At 42.5% G+C, this 22,996-nt stretch overlaps 1 protein-coding gene across 13 annotated transcripts in view; it reads right to left on the minus strand.

Moving 5' to 3' along the window:
* STK31 (serine/threonine kinase 31) overlaps positions 1–22,996 on the minus strand; it is an 82,889-nt gene that overhangs the window by 51,421 nt on the left and 8,472 nt on the right. For all 13 annotated transcript variants that reach the window (XM_043509173.1, XM_043509171.1, XM_038391325.2 and 10 more), the window contains 4 exons: positions 21,394–21,752; positions 18,284–18,479; positions 14,108–14,223; positions 12,757–12,916 (listed from right to left, as the gene is read on the minus strand). In XM_043509173.1, the coding sequence (XP_043365108.1) occupies positions 12,757–12,916; positions 14,108–14,223; positions 18,284–18,479; positions 21,394–21,752 (831 nt within the window). The remainder of the gene's footprint in view (positions 1–12,756; positions 12,917–14,107; positions 14,224–18,283; positions 18,480–21,393; positions 21,753–22,996) is intronic.

A 22,996-nucleotide genomic window follows, 5' to 3' on the forward strand; every position in this document is an offset into this window, starting at 1 on the left:
TACAGTGGTACTGAGAGATCCCTTTCAATGATTAAGGGTTCCATTTGACTAGACGTAGTACACACATTTACTATGTCAGTCCTTGCTCCAAAAAATTTACAACATAGGAATATTTAGAAACTGTCTTGTGACTGTGGAACATAGAATATTGCAATTCCACAGTTTTACCTCGGTTTTCTCTGACCTACCTTTCTAGTAGAGTGAGAAGAAAAAAACGGTTACTAACCTTTCCACAACTGTTGTTCTTCAAGATGTGTTGCCCATGTCCGGTGTGTGCATGCCACATGCACTATTGCCAGAGAGTTTTCCCTCAGTGGTATCCATCACGCCAGCTCTAGTGCCCTCTGGAGCCACATGAGCATGCGTCAGTATAAAGGGTGCTGCCAGCCACTCACCTTCTCAGTTCCTTCTTGCCGTTAACTCCGACATAAGAGTAGGAGGGTTGGTTGTGGTATGGACATGAGCAACACATCTTGAAGAACATCAGTTACAAAAAGGTAAGTAACCATGTTTTCTTCTTCAAGTGCTTGCTCATGTTCATTCCATGTTAGATGACTCTCAAACAGTACCCCAGAAGGTGGGCTCAGAGTTCATGGACATGCTGATAGCAACACTGCTCTCCCAAAACTGGCATCATTCTGGGCCTGCTGGGTGATGGCATAATGAAATGCGAAGGTATGCACAGATGACCAAGTTGTGGCCCTGCAGATGTCCTGGATTGGGACCTGTGCGAGGAACGCCATTGACGAAGCCTGGGCTCTTGTGGAGTGAGTGTTTAAGATGGATGGAGGCGGGACATTCGCTTGCATGTAGCAGGCCCAAACACCTGCAGTTATTCAGGACAAGATCACATGGAACCCCCTCATCCTTTTCGCTATGGCGACTAAGAGCTGTGTTGATTTGCAGAAGGGTTTAGTCCTCTCAATATAAAAGGTGAGGGCACGCCTAACGTCTAGTGAGTGACGTTGTTGTTCCTCAGAGTTCTTGTGAGGCTTCAGGAAGAAGACTGGTAGAAAAATGGCCAGACTGTTATGGAATAGTGACACCACGTTTCTCAAGAAGGCCAAGTGGGGGCACAGTTGGACCTTGTCCTTGAAGAATATTGTGTAAGGCAGTTCTGATGTCAGGGCCTTGATTTCAGAGACACTTCTGGCCGAGGTGATCGCCACCAACGTGACCTTCCAAGAGAGAACCAGCAGGGGACATGATGCTAGCAGCTCAAAGGAGGGACCCATGAGTCTCAACAAAACCAGGTTTAAGTCCCGGGGGGGATATTGGCTCATGGATCTGAGAAAAGAGAGCCTCTCCAGTCCCTGGAGAAACCACACTGTCATCTCATGGGAGAACAGTAATCTACTGTTCACCAGTGGGTGGAAGGCTGAGATGGCTGCTAAGTGCACTTTGATAAGTAGGAGGGCTTGGCCCTCGCATCTTAAGAGGAGCAAATAGTCCAACAGACTGAAGGAAAGACTGAGACAGAGAGACAGCTTGAGAGACGCCCATGTCAAGAAGAGTTTCCAATTAGTCAGGTAGGAAGCCCTTGTGGACAGCTTTCTACTACCTAGCAAGATCTGCTGGACCTGTTCCAAGTAAGTCTGTTCTTCTGGGTTCAGCCATGCAGCATCCATCCATACAATTAGGTGCAAGAAGGCAAGGTTTGGGTGAAGCAACCGGCTGTAGTCTTTGAGACTAGGTTTGGACAGAATGGGAGATAGAGTCAGGACCGGCTCCAGCGTTTCTGCCGCCCCAAGCGCCAAAAAACAAACAAACAAACAAAAAACCCACGATCAGCAGCACTTCGGCGGCAGCTCTACCACTGCTGCTTCTCCGAGTGGGACCGAGGGACCCGCCGCCAAATTGCCGCCGAAGAGTCAGATGTGCCGCCCCTTTCCGTTGGCTACCCCAAGCACCTGCTTGCTGCGCTGGTGCCTGGAGCCAGCCCTGGATAGAGTAGAGCTGCTACTGACAGGTCCAAGAATGTGTCTAACTAGTGTTGGCATTGCCACGCCGGGACCATCAGAGTAACTCTTGCCTTGTCTCGTTTGACTTTTAGGAGGACTTTGTGGACCCAAAGGATTGGAGGAAAGATGTACAATAGGAGATCTGCTTCCATGGGAGCAGGAAAGCGTCAGGGGGAGCATGGGCTGTGCCCATGTACCAAGCAAAACTGATGGCATTTCCTATTCTCTCTGGTAGCACACAGGTCCCCCACAGAAAATGAACTTGGTGACCTCCAGATGAAGGGACCACTCATGTCAAGAGGAAAAGGATCTGCTGAGGTGATCTGCCTCTACATTCTGGGCTCCCGGGAGATGTGACACCTTGAGATGAATGGAGTGCTTTGTGCAGAAGTCCCATAGATGGCCTCCTGACATAGGGCTGAAGACTGGGCACCTCCCTCCTTATTGATATAGAAATGGCCGCGGTACTGTCTATCAGGATTTGTACTGCCTCGCCTGAGATCTGGGGAAGGAACACTTGACAAGCTAAGCATCAGAGATTAAAGCTACCGATGGTCAAGGGGTAACAAAGGGCACCCCCCATCATTACTAATCTTGGGTCTTTCCACCATTCCAGGGAAGCGAGGACTAGGGGAGGAACCATGAGCACAGAGTCCAAGTGATATCTGCTCAAGGAATATACTGATGCTAGCAACATCTGGAGAGGCCTGAGGCACAGTCTTCCATGTTGAACCACGTAAGTACATGCCGCCATGTACCCCAGTAGCTTGAGGCAAACCTGAGCTGTCTTAATTAGATGGACCATTGCATCGGATATCAGGTCCAACATCGTCCGGAATCAGGCCTCTGGCAGGAAGGCCCTGGCTTGGGTCGAGTCAAGCACCACTGTGACGCACTATATATATATATAGAGAGAGAGAGAGAGAGAGAGAGAGTGTGTGAATATAATGCAACTAAAATATGCTTCATGCAAAGGTCTCTTGTAAGGTATCATTACAAAGCTTATAACCTACTGAGTGTGGTCATCTTATTTGTATAAATGTATCACTCTTGTATCTGAAACTAGAAATATGAAATATAACTCTGAGGGCCTATTGTAGTTATGCAAAGTGTGGGCCAATATTGTTGTTTTGGAATCTTGATGGCTCCCATCAACCAGGACAATTGACTGTGGATGGCTCTGTTTGCAGGCAGGCCTTCCCGTGAGTCAGGCTGGGAGGAATGAAGGCTAGGGGGTCTCACAGCGAATGTCATCATGTCACCTGAACTGGAATCCATCTTTAACCTGCTGCTTTTCCACTGAGAAGGAGGGGTGGGAACCCAGAGGGACAAAGGATTCCCGCCTTATGCAAAAGATATATAAGTGGGTGGAACAGAATAAGGTGGGCAGCCATCATGAGGAATTCCCTAGCTACCACCTGAGCTGGAACTAGGGCTGTACCAGGGGGAAAGATTGTGCCCAGATTAGGAAGGTGTCCAGCTCCAGTCTGTGAAAGAAACTTATTGAAACATATCTAAGGGTGAGATTTTATCTGTATTCAGTTTTTATTACTGTACTAGACTTAGACTGGCATGTTTTATTTTATTTTGCTTGGTAATTCACCTTTTTCTGTCTGTTACTACTTGGAACCTCTTAAATCCTACTTTCTATATTTAATAAAATCACTTTCTACTTATAAATTAACCCAGAGTATGTATTAATACTTGGGGTGGGGGGAACAGCTGTGCATCTCTCTCCACCAGTGTTATAGAAGGCAAACAATTTATGAGTTTACCCTGTATAAGCTTTATACAGGGTAAAATAGATTTATTTAGGGTTTGGACCCCATTGGGAGTTGAACATCTGAATGTTAAAGACAGGCACACTTCTGCAAGCCGCTTTCAGTTAAACCTACAGCTGTTAGGGGACATGGCTCAGACTAGGGTCTGGGTTTGAACCAGGCAGGGCACTGAAGTCCTAAGCTGTCTGGGCAGAAAAGCAGGGGCAGAAGTAGTCTTGGAACATCAGGTGGCAGCTCCCAGGAGGTTTCTGTGATCCAACCCATCAAACCATCCTAATAATATCTATTCTCTGAGCCAGAACAAGAGTTGACTTTTGTTAGTTCATCAGCAGGCCCAGCACTCGGAAGGTTGCTTGGACCGTGTTGATGCTGTTCCGAATGCGAGTCTGTGACCAACACTTGATCAGCCAGTCATCGAGCCTCAAGGTACGAGCAGACCTGGATGCCTCACCGTTTGAGGAAGGCTGCTACTACCACTGTCTTACACTTCGTGAGGACCTGGGAGGCCACCAATAGGCCAAAGGGAAGAGCAGTGAATTGATAGTGCCACTAACCCACAACAAACCTGTGAAATCTTCTGTGGCTACAGAAGAGAGAAATGTAAAAGCATGCGTCCTTTAAGTCGAGGGAAGTATACCAGTCTCCTGGATCCAGGGAGGGAATGATGGAGGTCAGAGAGACTACGTGGAATCTCAGTTTCTTGAGATATTTCTTGAGGAAACGCAGGTCCAGAATAGGACAGAGGCCCCCTTTGGCCTTTGGGATTAGTAAATATTGGAAGTAAAACCCCTTTCCTCTTGTGGAACCTCCTCCACAGTCTCCATTCATAGGAGGGATTGCACCTCCTGGACAAGAAAGAAAGATTGCACCTCCTAAGAAAGGTCCCTGAAGAGGGATGGGGAAGGGATCTGAAATGGTGACTGGTATATCGCCCCCAGGTGCGCCTTCAAAAGGCCTGCGTGGGCCCACCAGAGTACCTCCTAGACCCCCAGTTGTGAGGTTGAGGTGGATGGGAGTGGTTGGCACCGCTTTTAACCTCTCCCTTTTCTTTGGCAGGCACCAAGAAATGAAGAGGCTGCTGGGACCTGAAGTGCTTCCTGGAAGTTGATGGAGAATAAAGCTTAAGGATCATAGGGCGGCCCTTGAGTCCTTCGGGCCCTGAAATCTTGTGTCCGTCTGCCCCAAGAATACAGAGGAGCTTTTGAAGGGGAGGTCCTGGATGGGCTGTTGGACTTCATGAGGAAGCCCCGAGGACTGCAGTCATGAACAAGACCTTATGGTCTTGGTGACAGCAGAGGCCATTGACCTGGTTGACAAGTCGCCTGCATCCAGAGCCACCTGGAGAGAGTCCTGGCCACATTTTTACTGTCTTCCAAGAGGGCAGCGAACTCCTTCCTTGAATCTTGAGGCAGAGAATCTTTAAATATCACCAGGGAGTCCCACAGATTATATCTCCCCAGAAAAGCTTGCTGGTTAGAGATACATAGTTGAAGGCTACCTGTCGAAAAACCCTTCTCCTGAAAATGTCCAGTTTCTTGGTGTCTTTTTGTTTAGTGGTAGTGCTTGATTGGCCCTACCTATCCTTTTCATTTGCTGCAAATACAATCAGGCATGCGGGGGGGGGGGGGGGGAAGGATGAGAGTACAAACATTCAAATCCACTCACTGGGGCATAATATTTCTTCTCTGCCCTCTGAGGTTGGGAGGCAGAGAAGAAGGAATTTGCCACAGAGCCTTGACCAGTCCCATCACAGCCTCATTGATGGGTAAGGCCACCTTGGAGGGAGCTGCTGCAGCCAAGATATCAATAAGGCTGAGTGATGTCTCTTTAAGCTACTTAATTTCCAGACCCAAATTCATAGCTACCCACTTCAAAAGGTCCTGGTGGGCCCTGAAATCATCCTGCAGAAGCAGGCTACTGGGTCCCACTGACAAACTCACCTGGAGAAAATGAGGTGGCTTGCAAAGGAGGAGAGGCTCCTTTTTCTTCCTCAGCCTCAACGATGTCCACCTGAGCCATCTCCTGAACATCAGTACTGGAGTCGGGGTCTGGTGCTAAGTGATCAGGAGCTTACTTCACTTCTCAGAAGCCACCGAGTAGGAATAATGTGAGGGGAAACCCCCAGGGGTTCCAGTAAGGCCACTGCCGGTGGAGGGGGGACCGGTATTGAAGTCTGGTGGTGCATAGGCTGGATACCGGTGCTGAGCCTTACGTTGCACATACGGTTCCCCTTCAAATTCAGAAGAAGAGTCCTCTCTCCAAGACCATGGCAGAGCGGTACAAATTCTGCCACTGTGCTGTGGACCGATGGCAGACTGGAGATGGTTGGGACCCTGGATCAGGGTCGGCTTGCTTCTAGTGGGTGCCAGGAAGGAGCCCAACACCCCTTGTTCCTTCCTACTTCTGGATATCAGAGCTGGAGGGTGTCCCAACAGAGTTCAGGGGGACTGGAAGAGAAAGTAGGTCCCTCGCAACTTGGAAAGCCTCCAGCATCAATGAAACAATCAGACCGCTGGTGCCACAGTGGCTTCCAGGTATCAGTAGAGGATCCTGCACCAGACTCAACACTCTAGGCAGAGTTGAGAGTGCCATCGTAGGCCCAGGAGTGGAAGAGCGACCCAACACAGGTCTCATTGTGCTGCTTTTTCCCTGCTTGTCTTTCTTCTGCACTGACAAGTGCCTTGTCAGTGTGCTGCTTTGTGTGCTTCTTCCTTGGTACCCAACTGAACAGTGCCGGAAAGAGCTCGGTGACAAGGGGCACTTCGCACCCATGCCAAAGTGCTCGGCACTGAATTGGAGCAGCTCAACTCTAAGAGCGGCTTCCATGAGGATCGTCTTCAGACTAATGTCTCTGTCTTTTTAAGTGTAGAGTCTGAAGTCATGACGGCACTTGTCCTTCACACGAGTTTCCCCCAAGCACTTCAAGCAGCTGGAATGTGAGTCACTCATGGGAATAGGTTTGCCACAGGAGGCACAAGGTTTAAAGCCTGGAGACTGGGATATGCCCGGCCCCTGGGGTGAAGGGGTCCCTCAAATAACAAGAACTATCTATTTTCATTAACTACATACACTAACTACATACACACTAGCGTGGTGAGGCTAGTGAGGCATGACTTTCCTTTCCAAAAGCCATGATGACTTTTCCCTAACAAATTGTGTTTGTGTATCTGCTAATTCTGTTCTTTATCATAGTTTCTACCAATTTGCCCAGTACTGAAATTACGTTCACTGGCTTGTAATTGCCAGGACCTCCTCTAGAGCCCTTTTTAGAAATTGGCATTACATTAGCTACCTTCCAGTCATCTAGTACAGTGCTACTAAAAGTGATGGTCTGCGGACCACTGCCGGTCCACGGACCACTGCCGGTCGGGGCTGCCAGTCTGCGCGCACATTGGAAAAAAAAATTGCCGGTCCCCCACATCAGATAGCTTGAGAAGCACTGATCTAGTATATAAGCTGATTTTCGTGATAGGTTACATACTAGAGTTAGTAGTTCTGCAATTTCATGTGCACACAGTTCCTTCAGAACTCTTGAGTGAATGCCTCCGGTCCTGGTGACTTATTACCATTAAGTTAATCAATTTGTTTCAAAATCTCTCCTAGTGACACATTAATTTGGGAGAGTACTTCAGAACTGTTGCCCAAAAAGAACAGCTCTGATGTGGATCTCTCTCTCATATCTTCTGCAGTGAAGAGGGATTAAAAAAATTCATTTAGCATCTCTGCAGTGGCCTCATGTTCCTGAGTGCTCCTTTAACACCTTTGTTGTCTTATGGCCCCATTACCTGTTTGGCAGGCTTACTGGGTCTGCTGTACTTAAAAACAAAATGTACTGTTAGTTTTTGCATCTTTAGCAAGTTGCTTCTCAAATTGTTTCTTGGCCTGCCTTATTACACTTTTAAGTTTTGCTTACCAGAGTTTGTATTTGTATTTTCCTTTGTATTTTCCTCATTAGAATTAGACTTCCAAATTTTAAAGGATTCCTTTTTTGTCTCTAACAACCTCCATCGCTCTACTGGTTAGCCATTCTTTTTGGTTCTCCTGTCTTTTTTGATGTTGGGATGTATATTTACTCTGAGCCTCTATTATGGTGTTTTTAAGTAGTCCTCATGCTGCTTGCAGGCATGTTACCCTTGTGATTGTTCTTTTTAATATGCCATTTAACTACCATCCTCATTCTTGTGTAGCTCCTATTTTTAAAAGTTAAATGTTACTATGGTGCGGAGGGGAGAGGGGGGTTTATATCCACTCCCCCAACATATTGAGTAAGCCTGGGAAACCAACAAATGGCTCAAGATCAACAGTGTTAGTATCCCCAAAATGTCTACCATTTAATTGGTCACTTGTGCCTGTTCACTTGTGCCAGAGGCAAAAAACACCAAAATTAGAGACTTTCCACATGGAGCACTAAGGCAGAGATATAACTCTCAAGGCCCACTAGGAAAGGGAAGATCTTCACAGTGTACATAAACCCAGTCTGGATAAAAAACAGGGTCAAGAACTTGCCAAATTGCACCTAGATACATCTCATTCCATATCAGGTCTGCTTTACCTTACAGTTACTATACAGGCTCAAAAGCCACCCATTGCAGGCTGTACACACAAAAATTGGAAGTATCTAGTTAAGCCAGTCTAAGAAAACTGGGGGAAGTAAAGATGCTGAAAATTAAGATCATATTATATCATTCGCCCTGCATCTAGCATTATATAACTCATGCAACCAGTCCTGGGTTTACTTATTATTGGGTTTACTTGTTCATGTGTTATTTACTATGTTATGTGCCTGCCAAAAAAAAGAAAAGATCCTTGCCTCAAAGATCTTACAAACTAATTAGAGATGTGACACGATAAAGTACCAACATAGAAGAGAGGGTCGAGAAGGAAGAATTGAGGAAATATCAATAATGTTCCTAAGGCTAGTGCATAGCATGAAGGAGCTAATAAAAATTGTTTTAATGAGTTAAATGGACAGAATGAGCAAGTAGCCATAATCAACAAATTTTATGTCCATTGCCTATTTGGGCTCACTGGGTTTTTATGTACTTCATTTCAAACTGCATAAGGAATTAAAACCATCAGAGAATTTTGAAGACAAATATTTCTCAAACTTTGAGATCTGTTCAACTGTAGATTAAAATCAACATTTAGAGCAACATTATTTAGATGTATGTAATGATGACTATGTCTATAACAATCAACCTTTGAGGTGCATGCCTTGTATTTTCATCAACCCAATAGATGTGCTTATTAACTAACACTCTATGGAGTGTGTTATTCCACTTACACTTGGATTTTAAATTTAGGTAATTCATTAGAAAAAGTCTTAATACCACTATGTCCTTTAAAAACAGGACAGCTTTTGTTAAAAACAAGAAATTTTTTTTATTTAAGAAAGGTGGTTTTGGTATTGAGTCACTACAACTCAAATTTTTTCTTCTACACTTCCCAAAGACTTCAGAGGTACTTGCTACAAATCCCACTGGAGCTGCAAAATTTTCTGCCTCTAGCTACTGCCACTTCACCTGAGGAATTGGTGTCTAAATTAATTCTTCAGGCTGCTCTAAGCCTGAACACACTTTCCCATTTGTATGTCCTCTGCTCCTCTCAGGCCTGCCTGTCCCCTGGCAGTATTACCTGTCTAATCAACTTTTCCTCTTCATGCTACTTGTAACCCTGCCGCAGCAACTCTTGTTCTCTTCACTGCACAGTCAGAGCGCTCAAACAAGATTCCAAACAAAATGATAGCTAGATTCTATGTAATTGGAGACACATCAGGTCAAACATGACCCAAAGTATAGTTTTGTAAAAAGAAACTTTTCTACTGGTGTGTAGCATCTGTCATACTGTTAGCCATCCACAACAAGCAGGGAGTGGAACCCCAATGCTATGTCCCACCAATTAGAACAAATCGGGATTAACAAAAATTTGCCATGTGAAGAGATTTTCCCTTCATGATGTTTATCATGTAACAATTCTGTGTGCTGTAACAGACTATTACAAAATCTCTTCACAGAAAACTACAGGCTGGTTGCAGACGATTCCAAACTTATCCAATTATCTCACAGAGAACGAACATGTTGAGACTAGAGAGATCCTCTTCACGTATCAGGTCACTTCTAGCATTTGCTCAGCTTATTTTCCCCTAAGTGATTTTTCCATAAATGAATTGTAACAAATCAGGGGTGGTGAGAGAGGGAGATCTTAAAATGAATTCTGCAGATCACTCAAGTGCTGGTTTCACTCTTAGCCTGGATCTTTGTTTTATTTGTCTTCTGCTGCTCAAATTTGATTAACCCATGTATCTCAAAAAAATTTCAACTACTGTTGCTTCATCTGGGATGAAGGATGTTCCCAAGGACAAGTCATTTAAATGAATCCTTAAGACTGCTCTAGGCCTGTAAGCTCCTCCTTTCTCTTTGTTCTCTGCTGCTACTCTTAAACAACTTTGAATATCAAAGCCCTGGCAACCAACCTATTTCTCTTCATTACTGACCACCTCTCTGTAAACAAATTATAACAAGCTCATTTGTTTTACTGTTAAGGTATGTGTTCGTAATGTGTGTTACCCATGCAGAGCAAAGTTAAATACTATTTTTAAAAACAAATCTCTACGTTGTTTACAATTAACCTATTGGATCATTAAAAGCTGAAAATTTAAAAAGTTTATTTTTTACTATTGTTTAGTTTTAATATTGCTCACGAATGGTGAGGAAAAGGGACTTGTTTCTCTTCTATTTACAGTAATTTTCTAGTCCATTTCATGAGTTAATGCATCAGTATAATTCTGCAGCGCTTGGGAAGTAAACAGACTTACTTCAAATATTTTTTCTTAAATTTAGGAGAAAATTCATGACACATTGTCTACTGGTCTCACATTTCATAAAATAAAATTATCTTTTCTAGCAATGATGAATCCTGAGGGTCCACTTTATCTGCAGAACTACTGAACTCGGTCTTAGTGACACTCCCAGGTAGAAAAGTTATACAGAAAGGGATAAATATATTAACAACAAAAGTTACTTTGCACTTACGATACTCTTACCTTGCTCTGCAAAGTCCTTTGAGATCAATGGATAAAGTTATATTACAGCATCCTCCATAGAAAAAAAAACTCAAGACTCCTTGCAAACATTATTTTAGCCTCTATAGCAGAATTATGAGGCAGGTAAACATTACAGCACATGCAGCAGCACAAGCCAGCACCAAAGCCAGCACCAAAGAGGGAAGCCTGTAAGGGAAGCCTAAAGAAGCCGCCACTTGGGAGCGCAATCAAGGGAAAACAGCATGTGTGCGCGCACATTGGAAGGGAGAGGGATGCTGTATGGATAACGGTTACTTTCCCCGGTTCTCCGGGGTAGCTTTGGAGAAGTACCTGAGGTAGAAGCAGCCACCAGCTAGCGGAAGTATAATCCCCTCATCTTTGTCCCCAAAACGCACCATTGATTTCTCTTGCTGGTCCCAAGGACCCACAGGACACTGGTTTCAACCACTCCTCTCTTTGATTTCTCCCAATGCTGGAGCCATACATGGGGGACATGGAGAGGGGATCCCCCTTTCCCACTGGCTGAGACCTGCCCTGCCCATCAATCACCAGTAAAGCACATAACTAGAACCTTCCCTGACTCGGGCCGGCTCCAATCAAGTTAACTGACGTAAAGAGGCTGCCAATGGCTATGCTGGGTGGCATGCTCTCTCCTACACTAGACCACCACACCCATATCTGTATCATTAACACTTTTGTTTTCTCCCTACTACAGAGAAGAAACATAGAGCTCTCCTATATTTAGCATACTGTCTCAAAGATCACTTGTGGGGCGTGACAGAGAGACACAATCTCCAACATTAAAGTTGAAACTAGTTTCCTATTACAACACAAAAGAGCCCTGAGCCTAGGAAGGGGTTTGTTTTGATGGCTAACACAACAAGAGAGGGCAAACAGCAGGGAGTGGATCCCATAAGACTGCCAGCCCCCTCAGAACTTCCAGGGTGGGCTTAAAGTCTCACGGGATTTGGCACAAGATTTCCAGCCATGATAGGATCCCCATGCTCAAGGCCACTTCTGTTTGCCGGCTTCCAGCAGTCAACCAACATTCCCTCCCTTATCTAGGTTGCTGTGGTAGTCACCACTTTGGAGCTGGGAAGGAATGTTTCTATATACCACAAACTGGCCAAGGTTGGTGAGGTTTTCTCATCTTCCTCACAATGAAATCTAGGGGTTGAGTTTTGGGTAACCAGAGGGCTGGGATTCTCCCTGTCCCGGAGGGCAAAGTTTAGATCTATTGGAGACACATTCACTTGCTGCAACTTTTGGCAGGTACCCAGTGCAGGAACTTGCTGATTTAGGCTCCAGATCCAAAAAGGTAACATAGCAGCCTCCCAACGGCATCTCCTTAGGAGATGGGACATGTGTCTAACTCCCAGGGGGCAAGTACAAACCAGGGGCTGGGATACTACCCCAGGGGGACTGCCCCATCAATGTGCTTGAAAGCAATGTTGGCTGGGGAGAGGGGGTTGCCAAGGTCCCCTCTCACCTCATCCACCAAAGGGGACATGTGAGAGGGCAAGTGGAGACGCACAGAGAACTTCTTAGTTTGATGATTGGCTCCCTCTGTAGTGGGAGCCCAAACAAAAGGCAAAAGATCAATGGGGTGCAAGTCACTGCACTGGACTGTTCCCCAATGGGAACGTTGGATGTAATTTGACTAATAAAGCTGCAGCCTGGTTAAAACCCATACCACATCTCCTCGCCTTCTGAGCGAGGAGCATACCAATAACCCTCACCTGATGGCTCTGAATGCTCCAAAAGCCTCATTTAAGTCAGGAGTGTCAAAAGTTTAATCTTCTTTAAAATGAAGCAAACAATCCAAATTTATCATTCCTGGAAAATACTGCAGTTTCCTGAGGCAAGGTAGATTTTTCCATTCTCTATTTGTGATACCAGAGTTCACTTTATAAGACTAATAAATATCAACAGCCTATAAATTACCGCTCTGAGGAAAAAACATCCAACCCACCACATTTTTGCACAACTGAATCATCTCTTGAGCCAAGTTATATTCTGCCCAAATCTTCTCCAACTTTCCCAAGGAAGACGGAGCAATCAGACACCTTTCAGTAACCTCCTTTACAGCTCTGAAGAGGTCATCTCCAAAATGAACATTCACATTTGTACGCCTGGGTGGTGAGAAGAGAAAGAATTAAACAAGAATATTTAGCTGGAAAACACTTTTCTTCATAGCTTGAAACAATATTAGAACAACATTACTCAATAGTGGTGCACATAATTGTTTTTTAAATCCTGCCACATTAATCGAATTTCATATCCAGTAACAGTGAGTCAGCAGAACTTTCACTTGTCCCTGCAGGTATTCTTACCCACTCCCATCTCAAAAAAGAAGATAATGAAACGGTATGACATCTGCCAGCCAGTAACACAATATTGCAGGAAGTAACAGGTATATATGAATATTCAATAGTATAAGAGGCTACACTTGCGTTTTCTCTCTTGCTCTGAGCTTTCTCATTCCCTCCCTTTATATTTTGTCTATTCATTTTTCTTAGATTTATTCTCTACCCTAGGCACCTCTCTCTTTGAGAAGCTCATCCATTTTATCTCTTAAACACACTATAGCGACTTCCTTCTCACTAGAATTGATGGTCACTTCTATCCTAGACTTCTCCCAACACAGCCCTTTTCCATAGCTGCCCTGTACTGCTTCATTTTGTTTCACTCTGCAACCTACACACAACAAAAAGGCAACACAAAACAAAGCAGCACAGAGAGGGAACCACAGGAAAGACTTATGTCTACATTGCAATCAAAGGTGTGACCACAGCACACACAGCCATACCTGAGTTAGCTTTGATCTAGCTAGTTTGAACAACAATAGCAGCATGCGCTCTAAAAGCCCATCCCAGATAGGGGGTGTGTAATTTGAATGGCTAGCCAATGATCAGCAGTGAAAGTATTTCACTGTGTTCACACTTTTTAACAACTTTAATCAGAAACTACCTGCCTGAGGACACTGAATAGGAATTTCAAGCTGTTTGCTAGGATAGTAAGAAAGAAATACAAAGATCTTAACTAAAATCTTCAGATCTATCCAACTAACATTGGAAGGCAGGAATTAGTCTACCAACTTGACAGCTGGACACAAAAGCTGCAGATTTCAGTTAAGGATTGTAGTAGCAAGTCCAAAAGACTTCTCTACGCCTTTTCATGTTAGCTTTGTTAAAAGGAAAATAGCAAAATAAAATGATGACTACAAAAATTAAAACTGAATGAGGGAACAATCAGCATGCACTCATTTTAAAAGAAAAAATACAGCAGTGGTAATTTGGTACAGTTAAAAACCGTATACATACCTAACTTCTTTCAGTACCTCAACCTGGGCAGCCAGACTTCTCAGTTTAGTTCCTATATAGGTATGCAGAGTTTCCCCCAAATATTTAAGAGTTTCCTTAGATGCTTCCTTTTCTTCCTGCATTATTGATTTTTTGGTGGGGGGACAAAGGACACAAATAATGGTTAAATCATTAGCCTAGATTACTAAAACACAGTATTATTGGAATTTTTAACTAGAAATGAAATACAGACACGTCCGTGCCCAGCACAGACAAAATGGCTATATATGGTCGTGCAACCACGGTGGATGAAAATCATGATTTTAAAAAATTAAATTTTTTTATTTAAATATTGCTAGTTCTTTACTTTCTTCCCCTTTTAGTTTTAAATTGTTGAAGGGAATGCTTTGTACTTCTTCCGTTTCCTAACGGAATTTCAGATTTTATTGAGATTTTCCTCCCACTAAGAAATATTACACTTAAAATGCTCATCGATGCTGAAAAAAACAACAAGTCCAGGACCCCATTAACATTTACTGTCAGAACACCACAAATGCAAACACCAATTGATAAGCAAATACCCTGTGCTATATTTGCAATCAATATCACTCTTCCAATATACTGAGCTTCCACAAATCAATGAAGATGAAAAAAAACTCATACCAGGCTACACTCCTTGATTAGGGTTTGCAGTTAGCAGTTAACTGAACTTGTGCATATAAATCATTAAAAATCCCACTCAGGCTTCTAAATCCATGTTTTGGCACCTAATTTTAGCCTATTTTTGAAAACTTTGGTGTATGTGTATTTAAAGAGTTAACCAAGAAAAGTTATTTAGAAGCTTATTGTGAACACAGAAATTTTGTTTTGAAGGGTCAAAGGCTAAGTACAGTTTTTAATAAAAGCAATTTAGCCCTGGATGCTGCAAATACTTATGTTCATTAAAATGTCATCAACAGGAACATCTGTAAGTAAATTATATACCTGCTTAACTATTAGCAGGATCAGGTCCTTTAGTTTCAGCTTTTTTGGGGGGGGAGGGGTCTACACCAGTTTTGTAAAACTTAAATAAGAAACCCTACTAGGAGTGCCATTTAGAACAAACAGCATATATAGTTGAGTTCATATTAAATTTTAATCTAAAGTTGCAATAATAATAATTTTCCAATTAATTTTAGAAAGCCTCAAACTGATATAAATCAAGAGGATTTTTTAAAATCAATTATCTAAATTGCTCCACCCAGCATGCAGCCATGGGAAGGGAAGACTTGTCTTTTAAGTACTATGTCACAACCTTTTAATTTAAACATGGTTATGTCCTCAAGGAATCAATTCTGAAGAACTTAGAGGAGAAGTGATCAGGAACAGTCAGCGTGGATTCACAAAGGGCAAGTCATGCCTGACTAATCTAATTGCCTTCTATGACGAGATAACTGGCTCTGTGGATGAGGGGAAAGCAGTGGACGTGTTATTCCTTGACTTTAGCAAAGCTTTTGACACGGTCTCCCACAGTATTCTTGCCAGCAACTTAAAGTAGTATGGGCTGGATGAATGGACTATAAAGGTTGATAGAAAGCTGGCTAGATTGTCAGGCTCAACAGGTAGCGATCAATGGCTCCATTCTAGTTGGCAGCCAGTATCAAGTGGAGTGCCCGAAGGGTTGGTCTTGGGGCTGGTTTTGTTCAATATCATCATTAATGATCTGCAGGATGGCATGGACTGCACCTTCAGCAAGTTTGCAGATGACACTAAACTGGGAAGAGAGGTAGATACGCTGGAGGATAGGGATAGGATACAGAGGGACTTAGACAAATTAGAGGATTGGGCCAAAAGAAATCTGATGAGGTTCAACAAGGACAAGTGCAGAGTCCTGCACTTAGGATGGAAGAATCCCAGGCACCACTACAGACTAAGGACCGAATGACTAGGCAGCAGTTCTGCAGAAGAGGACCTAGGGGTTACCATGGATGAGAAGCTGGATATGAGTCAACAGTGTGCCCTTGTTGCCAAGAAGGCCAATGGCATTTTGGGATGTATAAGTAGGGGCACTGCCAGCAGATCAAAGGACGTGATTGTTCCCTTCTATTCGACATTGGTGAGGCCTCATCTGGAGTACTGTGTCGAGCTTTGGGCCCCACACTACAAGCAGAAAGTGAAAAAATTGGAAAACATACAGTGGAGGGCAACAAAAATGATTAGGGGGCTGGAACACATGACTTATGAAGAGAGGCTGAAGGAACTGGGATTGTTTAGTCTGCAGAAGAGACGAATGAGGGGGGATTTGATAGCTGCTTTCAACTACCTGAAAGAGGATTCCAAAGAGGATGGATCTAGACTGGTCTCAGTGGTACCAGATGACAGAAAGAGGAGTAATGGTCTCAAGTTGCAGTGGGGGAGGTTTAGGTTGGATATTACGAAAAACTTTTTCACTAGGAGGGTGGTGAAACACTAGAATGCGTTACCTAGGGAGGTGATGGAATCTCCTTCCTTAGAAGTTTTTAAGGTCAGGCTTGACAAAGCCCTGGCTGGGATGATTTAGTTGGGGATTGGTCCTGCTTTGAGCAGGGGGTTGGACTAGATGACCTCCTGAGGTCCCTTCCAACCCTGATAGTCTATGATTCTATACATGATTAACACAAAAAGACACTCAACCTTTCAGCTTAGGAAATGAGGAGAAAGCCAACAGAACTCTCAGAAGGCAGAGATTCTATCTCCTTTAAAAGGGCTCATCTGTACTCCAGGCATTCAAACAACTTCACTTACGAGCCACTGGCTGCCACCTTGTTTGTTAAGGGGTATGTGTACACTGCAATTAGACACTTCCAGCTGGCCCATGCTAGCTGACTCAGGCTTCCATGACTCAGGCTAAGAGGCTGTTTAATTTTGGTGTAGACATTGGGCTTGGAGCAAACATCTACACCACAGTTAAACAACCCCTTATCCTGAGCCAGAGTCAACTGGCATCGTGGGTTTTTAACTGCAGTGTAGACATGCCAATGTTACTCCAACTTATCTGGAGTTACGAAGACCTGATAAAAACGAGTACTACTTGTGGCACCTTAGCGACGAACTAATTTATTTGGGCATAAGCTTTCATGGGCTAAAACCCACTTTGAGTTTTAGCCCATGAAAGCTTATGCCCAAATAAATTTGTTAGTTTCTAAAAGTGCCACAAGGACTCCTCATTGTTTTTGCCGATACCGACTAACACGGCTACCACTCTAAAACCTGTCAAAGATCTGATAGTATCTTCAGAGGACAGAAGCACTGGTGACGACTTTTGCATACTGATCAGTCAAGGAGAGATAAGGCAAGAAAAGCTGCCCTCCTAAAGAGAGGCAATTCACCACAGGATATGGCAGTGATACTGGGCAGCAAAGCTGGGTCAGAACATTCCTGCTCCCTCTCACTGGCACTTCCAGTCCTGAGTTCTCCTCCCTGTCTGCTTCAGTTTGATCTGCTGTCCAGCAGGAACGGGAGAGGAGACAGGCGCCTGTGTGCCAGTTACTCTACCAATATCCTAAAACCTGTATTCACAGTGGAAGATTGCCCTCCACAAATGCACATCTCTGGAAGAATGGGATGGAGACATCCATCCACCCCAACTGCCAACCTCAAGGAATCAGATCAAAGGTAACCTGCTCTTTCAACAGTTCTGAAATGTACATATCTCATGTTATTCAAACCTGAACTAACACAAGATACATTTAACATAGGAGAGACACTCTCATTTTGATAATTTGGGTCAAGCATTTTCTTTCACACCATATTCCACTTATCCATTTTAAAAATCAATCAGTAAATCTGGTACTAAGTACTATGTTTCTCAATTAGAACAAATATCTTTTACTATGGAGTATCACACACACACGTGTGTTTTATTTGGCACCACAGTTAGGGAAGCAATCTATTTCATCCAGTTATGTGACTCAACAAGTTGTGGATGATTCAACGTAATCTGATGTTTTCAAAGCCAATGTGACCTCTCCTCTGTACGAAAAAAGTTTCAGTCTATATGCCAGAAGCAAGATTCAGTCTATTGTGTAAGACAGATTTCCATAGAAATTAATCAGATGAGTCTATTAGAGGTGAGTAAGTACCTTACTACAGCAAGATTATGAAGTTACCAATCTAAAGCAATCTTGATGGCGAGGATCAAAAGGGCACCAGGAGAATCTCCCTTGCTTTTTCACGTACCTGCACTTGATGGTTCAGCTGTGCAATCGTTGATTCTAGTTCTTTATAATTGTGGAGGAGAATGTGATTCTCCTCTTGGAGAATCTCTCTCTCCTTTTTGAGCTTTTCATTTTCTTCAATCAGTTTCTGATCCTGTTTTATTTTTGCCAAACTGATGTTTGACCCCATAATAAAGTCACAAGCCATCAATTTTTCCCTATTAAAAATAAATGAATATTAACAGAATCAAGATGCTTATTTTATAATGGTACGGCAATTCTTTAATCATGACTGTCAAGAACACCTTAGTCATACAGATCAAGAATAGAAATCTATTGTATAAGCAATTATACATGATTAAATTATGCCACATCTCTTTAGAAGTGTGACCTTCCCACGCTGATCTTCAAACAGATTTGTATACATCAATGAAAAAAGGCACACGCACACTGCTTTATTTGGTTTCACTTGCTTGGGACAAACCTTCTTCTACATTCAAGTATTTTCAGTAAAAGATTTTAAATCAAATTCCACTCTCTTCCCCCTGCCCTCCCAAAAAACAAAAGACTCAGTACATCACATGCTGCACTGGGAAGTCTAAACCTACTGTAACTCAGATTTTCTGTCTATAAAATGGATCCAAGCACTTTACAGTTAGTGGTCATGTGTAAACCTCTACAAAGATGGGCAAGAAATATTATCCCCATATCTAAGAACAGTGATTTGAAACAGTTTATCAGAGATCAAAGATCTCAGTTCTGTTCCCACCTCAGCCATAAACTACCTTTGTGATCTTGGGTATGCCACAACCGATTTGTACCTGAGTTTCCTTCATGGGCATATGTACACAAGACCTCACTAAATAAAGGTTAGGATATGCAGAGTATTATTAAAAACAGCCATGGGAATGGGTGGAAGTAGAAAGCTAGGATCTCCTTTCTACCTGGAGGTGCCCATTTCCCTAGGCCAGTCTGGACATTATGGAGGACAATGCTGCTGCAGCAGGAAGGAAGAAAGAATGAATTGTTTACCAGACCCTGAGCTTCTCTAAAATTCAGGGAACAGTCTTGGCTACTTCAAAGCAATTCAGGGATGAGGCAGTTTACTATCAAGCTAACTGAGCTGCATTCCAAATTATGGTCCCAACAAACATCAATGTGCACAAACATCCTGGTGTTCCAGAATGTGATCTTGCAACACATAACATGGGGGAAGTCATGCCCTTAGATGCTTCAGTGATGGGCTCTCTATAAAATTCCTAAATAGACAGAGGAGATCAAGAAAATATGAACAGCCAGTGAAATTCAAATATATATATTTTTAGAAGACGTTAGCTTATTCTGCTGCCTAACGTTTCCGGTCGCTGAACAGCACCTTTCCCACCCACATTCCCCTTCTTCAGCAAATTGTAGCCCTGGAAACTCTAGTTACCCACAAGTGTCTTTTTAAAGATTTATGACCAACACCACCACCTCTTGTCAATGTAAGCACAAGAGGTACAGACACATACTTACTTCCAGTTATAAATTTGGCTTTATTTCATCTGAGTATAGCTCTTGTACTCCCTTCCCCAACAGACAAAAGATATACTTTTATACTCTATTTTTGGACAGTGAATTTTTTTTTAATATTCAGGTAAATTTACATGGGCTGACTGAATCAGGTAAGCTCCAGCGCAAGTAACCAATATGCTCTATCATAAGCTGAAAACAACATGTGTGAGTGCATATTTATATAATGTATAACTGTGTTGTCTCTTTTGCAAAACTGTGGCAGGGACCTATGCCTTGCAACTTCAATCCTCAACTAAACCTTCCCACATCATCTTCTTCCTTACCTTGGAACCACCATCCCAACTTTCATCAATGTTTCTTAACAGCCAGGCCCCAAGCTCTTCCAAGAGCAGGGAGGAAGGGGGAAGAAGGGACGGACATTCTTCAGATAGTTAATATATAGAGAATTAGCTGTGCTCTCACAGCATGACCTCTCTCTCTCTGCTACACAAGTGTGAAGATTAATAAAATAGTAAAGATAAGAGTAATAACACTGAAGAGAATAAAAGCTCAAATGAAATGAGTCACAGAGCAGAAACTTTAATAAGACAGACAAGTTTCAGCTAGAGAAAAAAAAAACAATAATTAACAGCATCAGGCAAAGATCTGAAATGTGTCCAGTGACTCTGGATGACCAACTTGAAAGCCCTTAAAGGGGTTGGAGTTTCCTACACTGTGCACTTTCCTACACTAAGCACTTTCTCAAGAAGGATGGAGTCTTTCTTTTTTTTAAAATACATAAAAGTAAAGAAGGAAAGAAAATGAAGACACGAAAGAGGAGTGAATTAGGAGATGGAAGAAAACAATTTACCATGCCTTCTATATTTGGTTCTATTGGATGCCAAAAAATTTCTGTTTCCCAATCTGATTCTGTACAGACCTCTCTTGGGAATTGTGTAAAGACTTTTGGCCTGATTTTCATACCAAGCTTCCTTTTTTTGCAGGGTCAGTTTTGTACCCACGCCCACAGGTCATTCATAAATCTCCCTTGCAATTCACGGCAGCAGTAATATACAGTGGGAGAAAGAGACACCATGTGTACATAAAAAACAGCCCAGTTTCAAAAAGCCAGCCCTTTGAATGCAAACTCCAATTTATTAATCATTTAGAACAGGCTATCTTTATAACTCATAATGTTGCTAGAAAGCCCAAAAGAAGTGCAGCATTTTTAAAACTAATAATATTTTTGTACCAATTATAGTTTGTTGTATGATGGCAGTAATATCTCTTGCTTTCTAGTATATGCAGAACATATGGTTTTTGGGATTAAGCAAAGACAAGGCATATAAATGGCTTAATCTCTGCAGCGATTTATTGTTTTGTGCAATATAAAATAATAAAAGTTATCCCTTAACTAACCATTGGACATATAATCCACAAAAAAATTCCAAAATATTCTCTTTAGTAAAGGGAGCTTTTAGGAGACAAAACTTCCACTTAGCAAGGGCTGAAATTTATTGTCTTTAGTTGCTCACTTTTTGCTTTTTCCCCACTTTCCTCTCCTACATACACACTGCTCACTAATGAGTCTATATCAAAACAGTGACACATTCACTATTAGACTCCACGCTGTCTTACTTCGCAAAAGGGATATGGTTCCCAGTATGATTTTCATTCCTCATATTGGTACCTATCTGGTCACCAGAACGCCCTTTCAGTCGGTTGGATATTGAAGGGTTGGGTCTGTTCTCCCATGCTGGAGCTGAAACTTTTGCATTCCAGGGTTTGTACTGAGCGACATCTATTTTTTTCTCTTCGCAATTGTTAGCATTTATAGAGGATTTGCATTTTTCAGCAAACCCCTTCTTAGCCACCTCTTCCCCAATATCCACTTTTCCATACTCTGCCTGGGCAACAATGGTACCATCCTGGTATGTGGCTTTGTGTCGCATTTTTATTTCTTTTTCAAAAATTAAACTGCATAAGAACTTTCTCCCCTGTAAAATAAACGTACAGAAGTTATAAAACTGCTCATAGTGAATAGTTTATTTTTGCTTAATTCAACTAACTTTCCATCAGCAAGACTGTTAAAGACTTCAGTGGAGCCTAGAGGAGTTAGACTTTCAATGGAAGTTGGGCACCAAACTACATTAGGCCACTTTGAAAATCCCAGGCCAAATATTGAACAGCATTATAAAAAGGTTAACCTTTCAGTAATACAGGAAAAGATTTTATTAGAAATAATAATGTGATTTGTGCCATTCCTCTAACTCCTTCCCCCATCAACATTTCATCCACATTGGTCATAGTCACTTAAATGAAATGGCTAAAGCTTAACCACAGCACTAAATATGTCCCATTTAAATAAGTCCTCACTACTACAGAGCAAATTATATAAAAATGCATGATCAGCTACATATCCACCACTGGAAATGGAATGCAAATGTAATTACATTATTACATATAAAAATCTACATTGTGAATATCAAAATTGAAATGTCAAGACTGAAAAATCAAGCATTCAAAAGTTAGGAAATGCCAATCAAACTAGAAATGATAGTTTGATTGCTAGTGTCAGACACTGGCAGCTTTGAAGGTTGAGAGGAATGGAATGTGGTACAGCCCTTCAAAAAGTGGCTGAAAACAACTTAAGAGAAAAAACTACCCTTAACTCAGCCATTTCTTTGAATAAGCTGTTTTTGCTGATTTTTTTTGGAGGAGGGAAGGGGGGGGAAAACAAGTTCAGCCTGAGGCAGAAGCAGATATGGAAAAATTTAGCCCTAAAAGTTAAAGTTTGGCACAGTTATAAGTAATTGGAAACAGTGGATTACAATGGAATTTGTTAGGCAGCCTTTACTAGAGGCATTGTTACTACCTCCAACTATAAGATTAACAACGATCTCCAGATTCTCCTCTAAGCCACCAGTTGAATGCAGAAGTGCCAAAGAGGAAGCAAATTCACACTCACTGATGGCAAGAGGGCAGGTATTTCCATCCATCAACCCAGCATTCTTTCCTCTGAATTTAATTTATTAAAATATTTTCTGTGGCACTCATCATCATCATTCCTGAGCAACTCACAAACATCAATGGATTTATGATCCATTCCAACAGGGAATACTTCCCTGTTGATTTAGGGAAGTATTATTTTCTGTTAAAGATAGACACTGAAACAGAGAGAGAGCCATATCACTTAGTCAAGGTCAGAGAGTTTGTGACAGAGCCAGGAACAGAACCTAGA

The sequence above is a fragment of the Dermochelys coriacea genome, chromosome 2 (assembly GCF_009764565.3).
Source record: "Dermochelys coriacea isolate rDerCor1 chromosome 2, rDerCor1.pri.v4, whole genome shotgun sequence".
Classification (NCBI taxonomy): Eukaryota; Metazoa; Chordata; order Testudines; family Dermochelyidae; genus Dermochelys; species Dermochelys coriacea.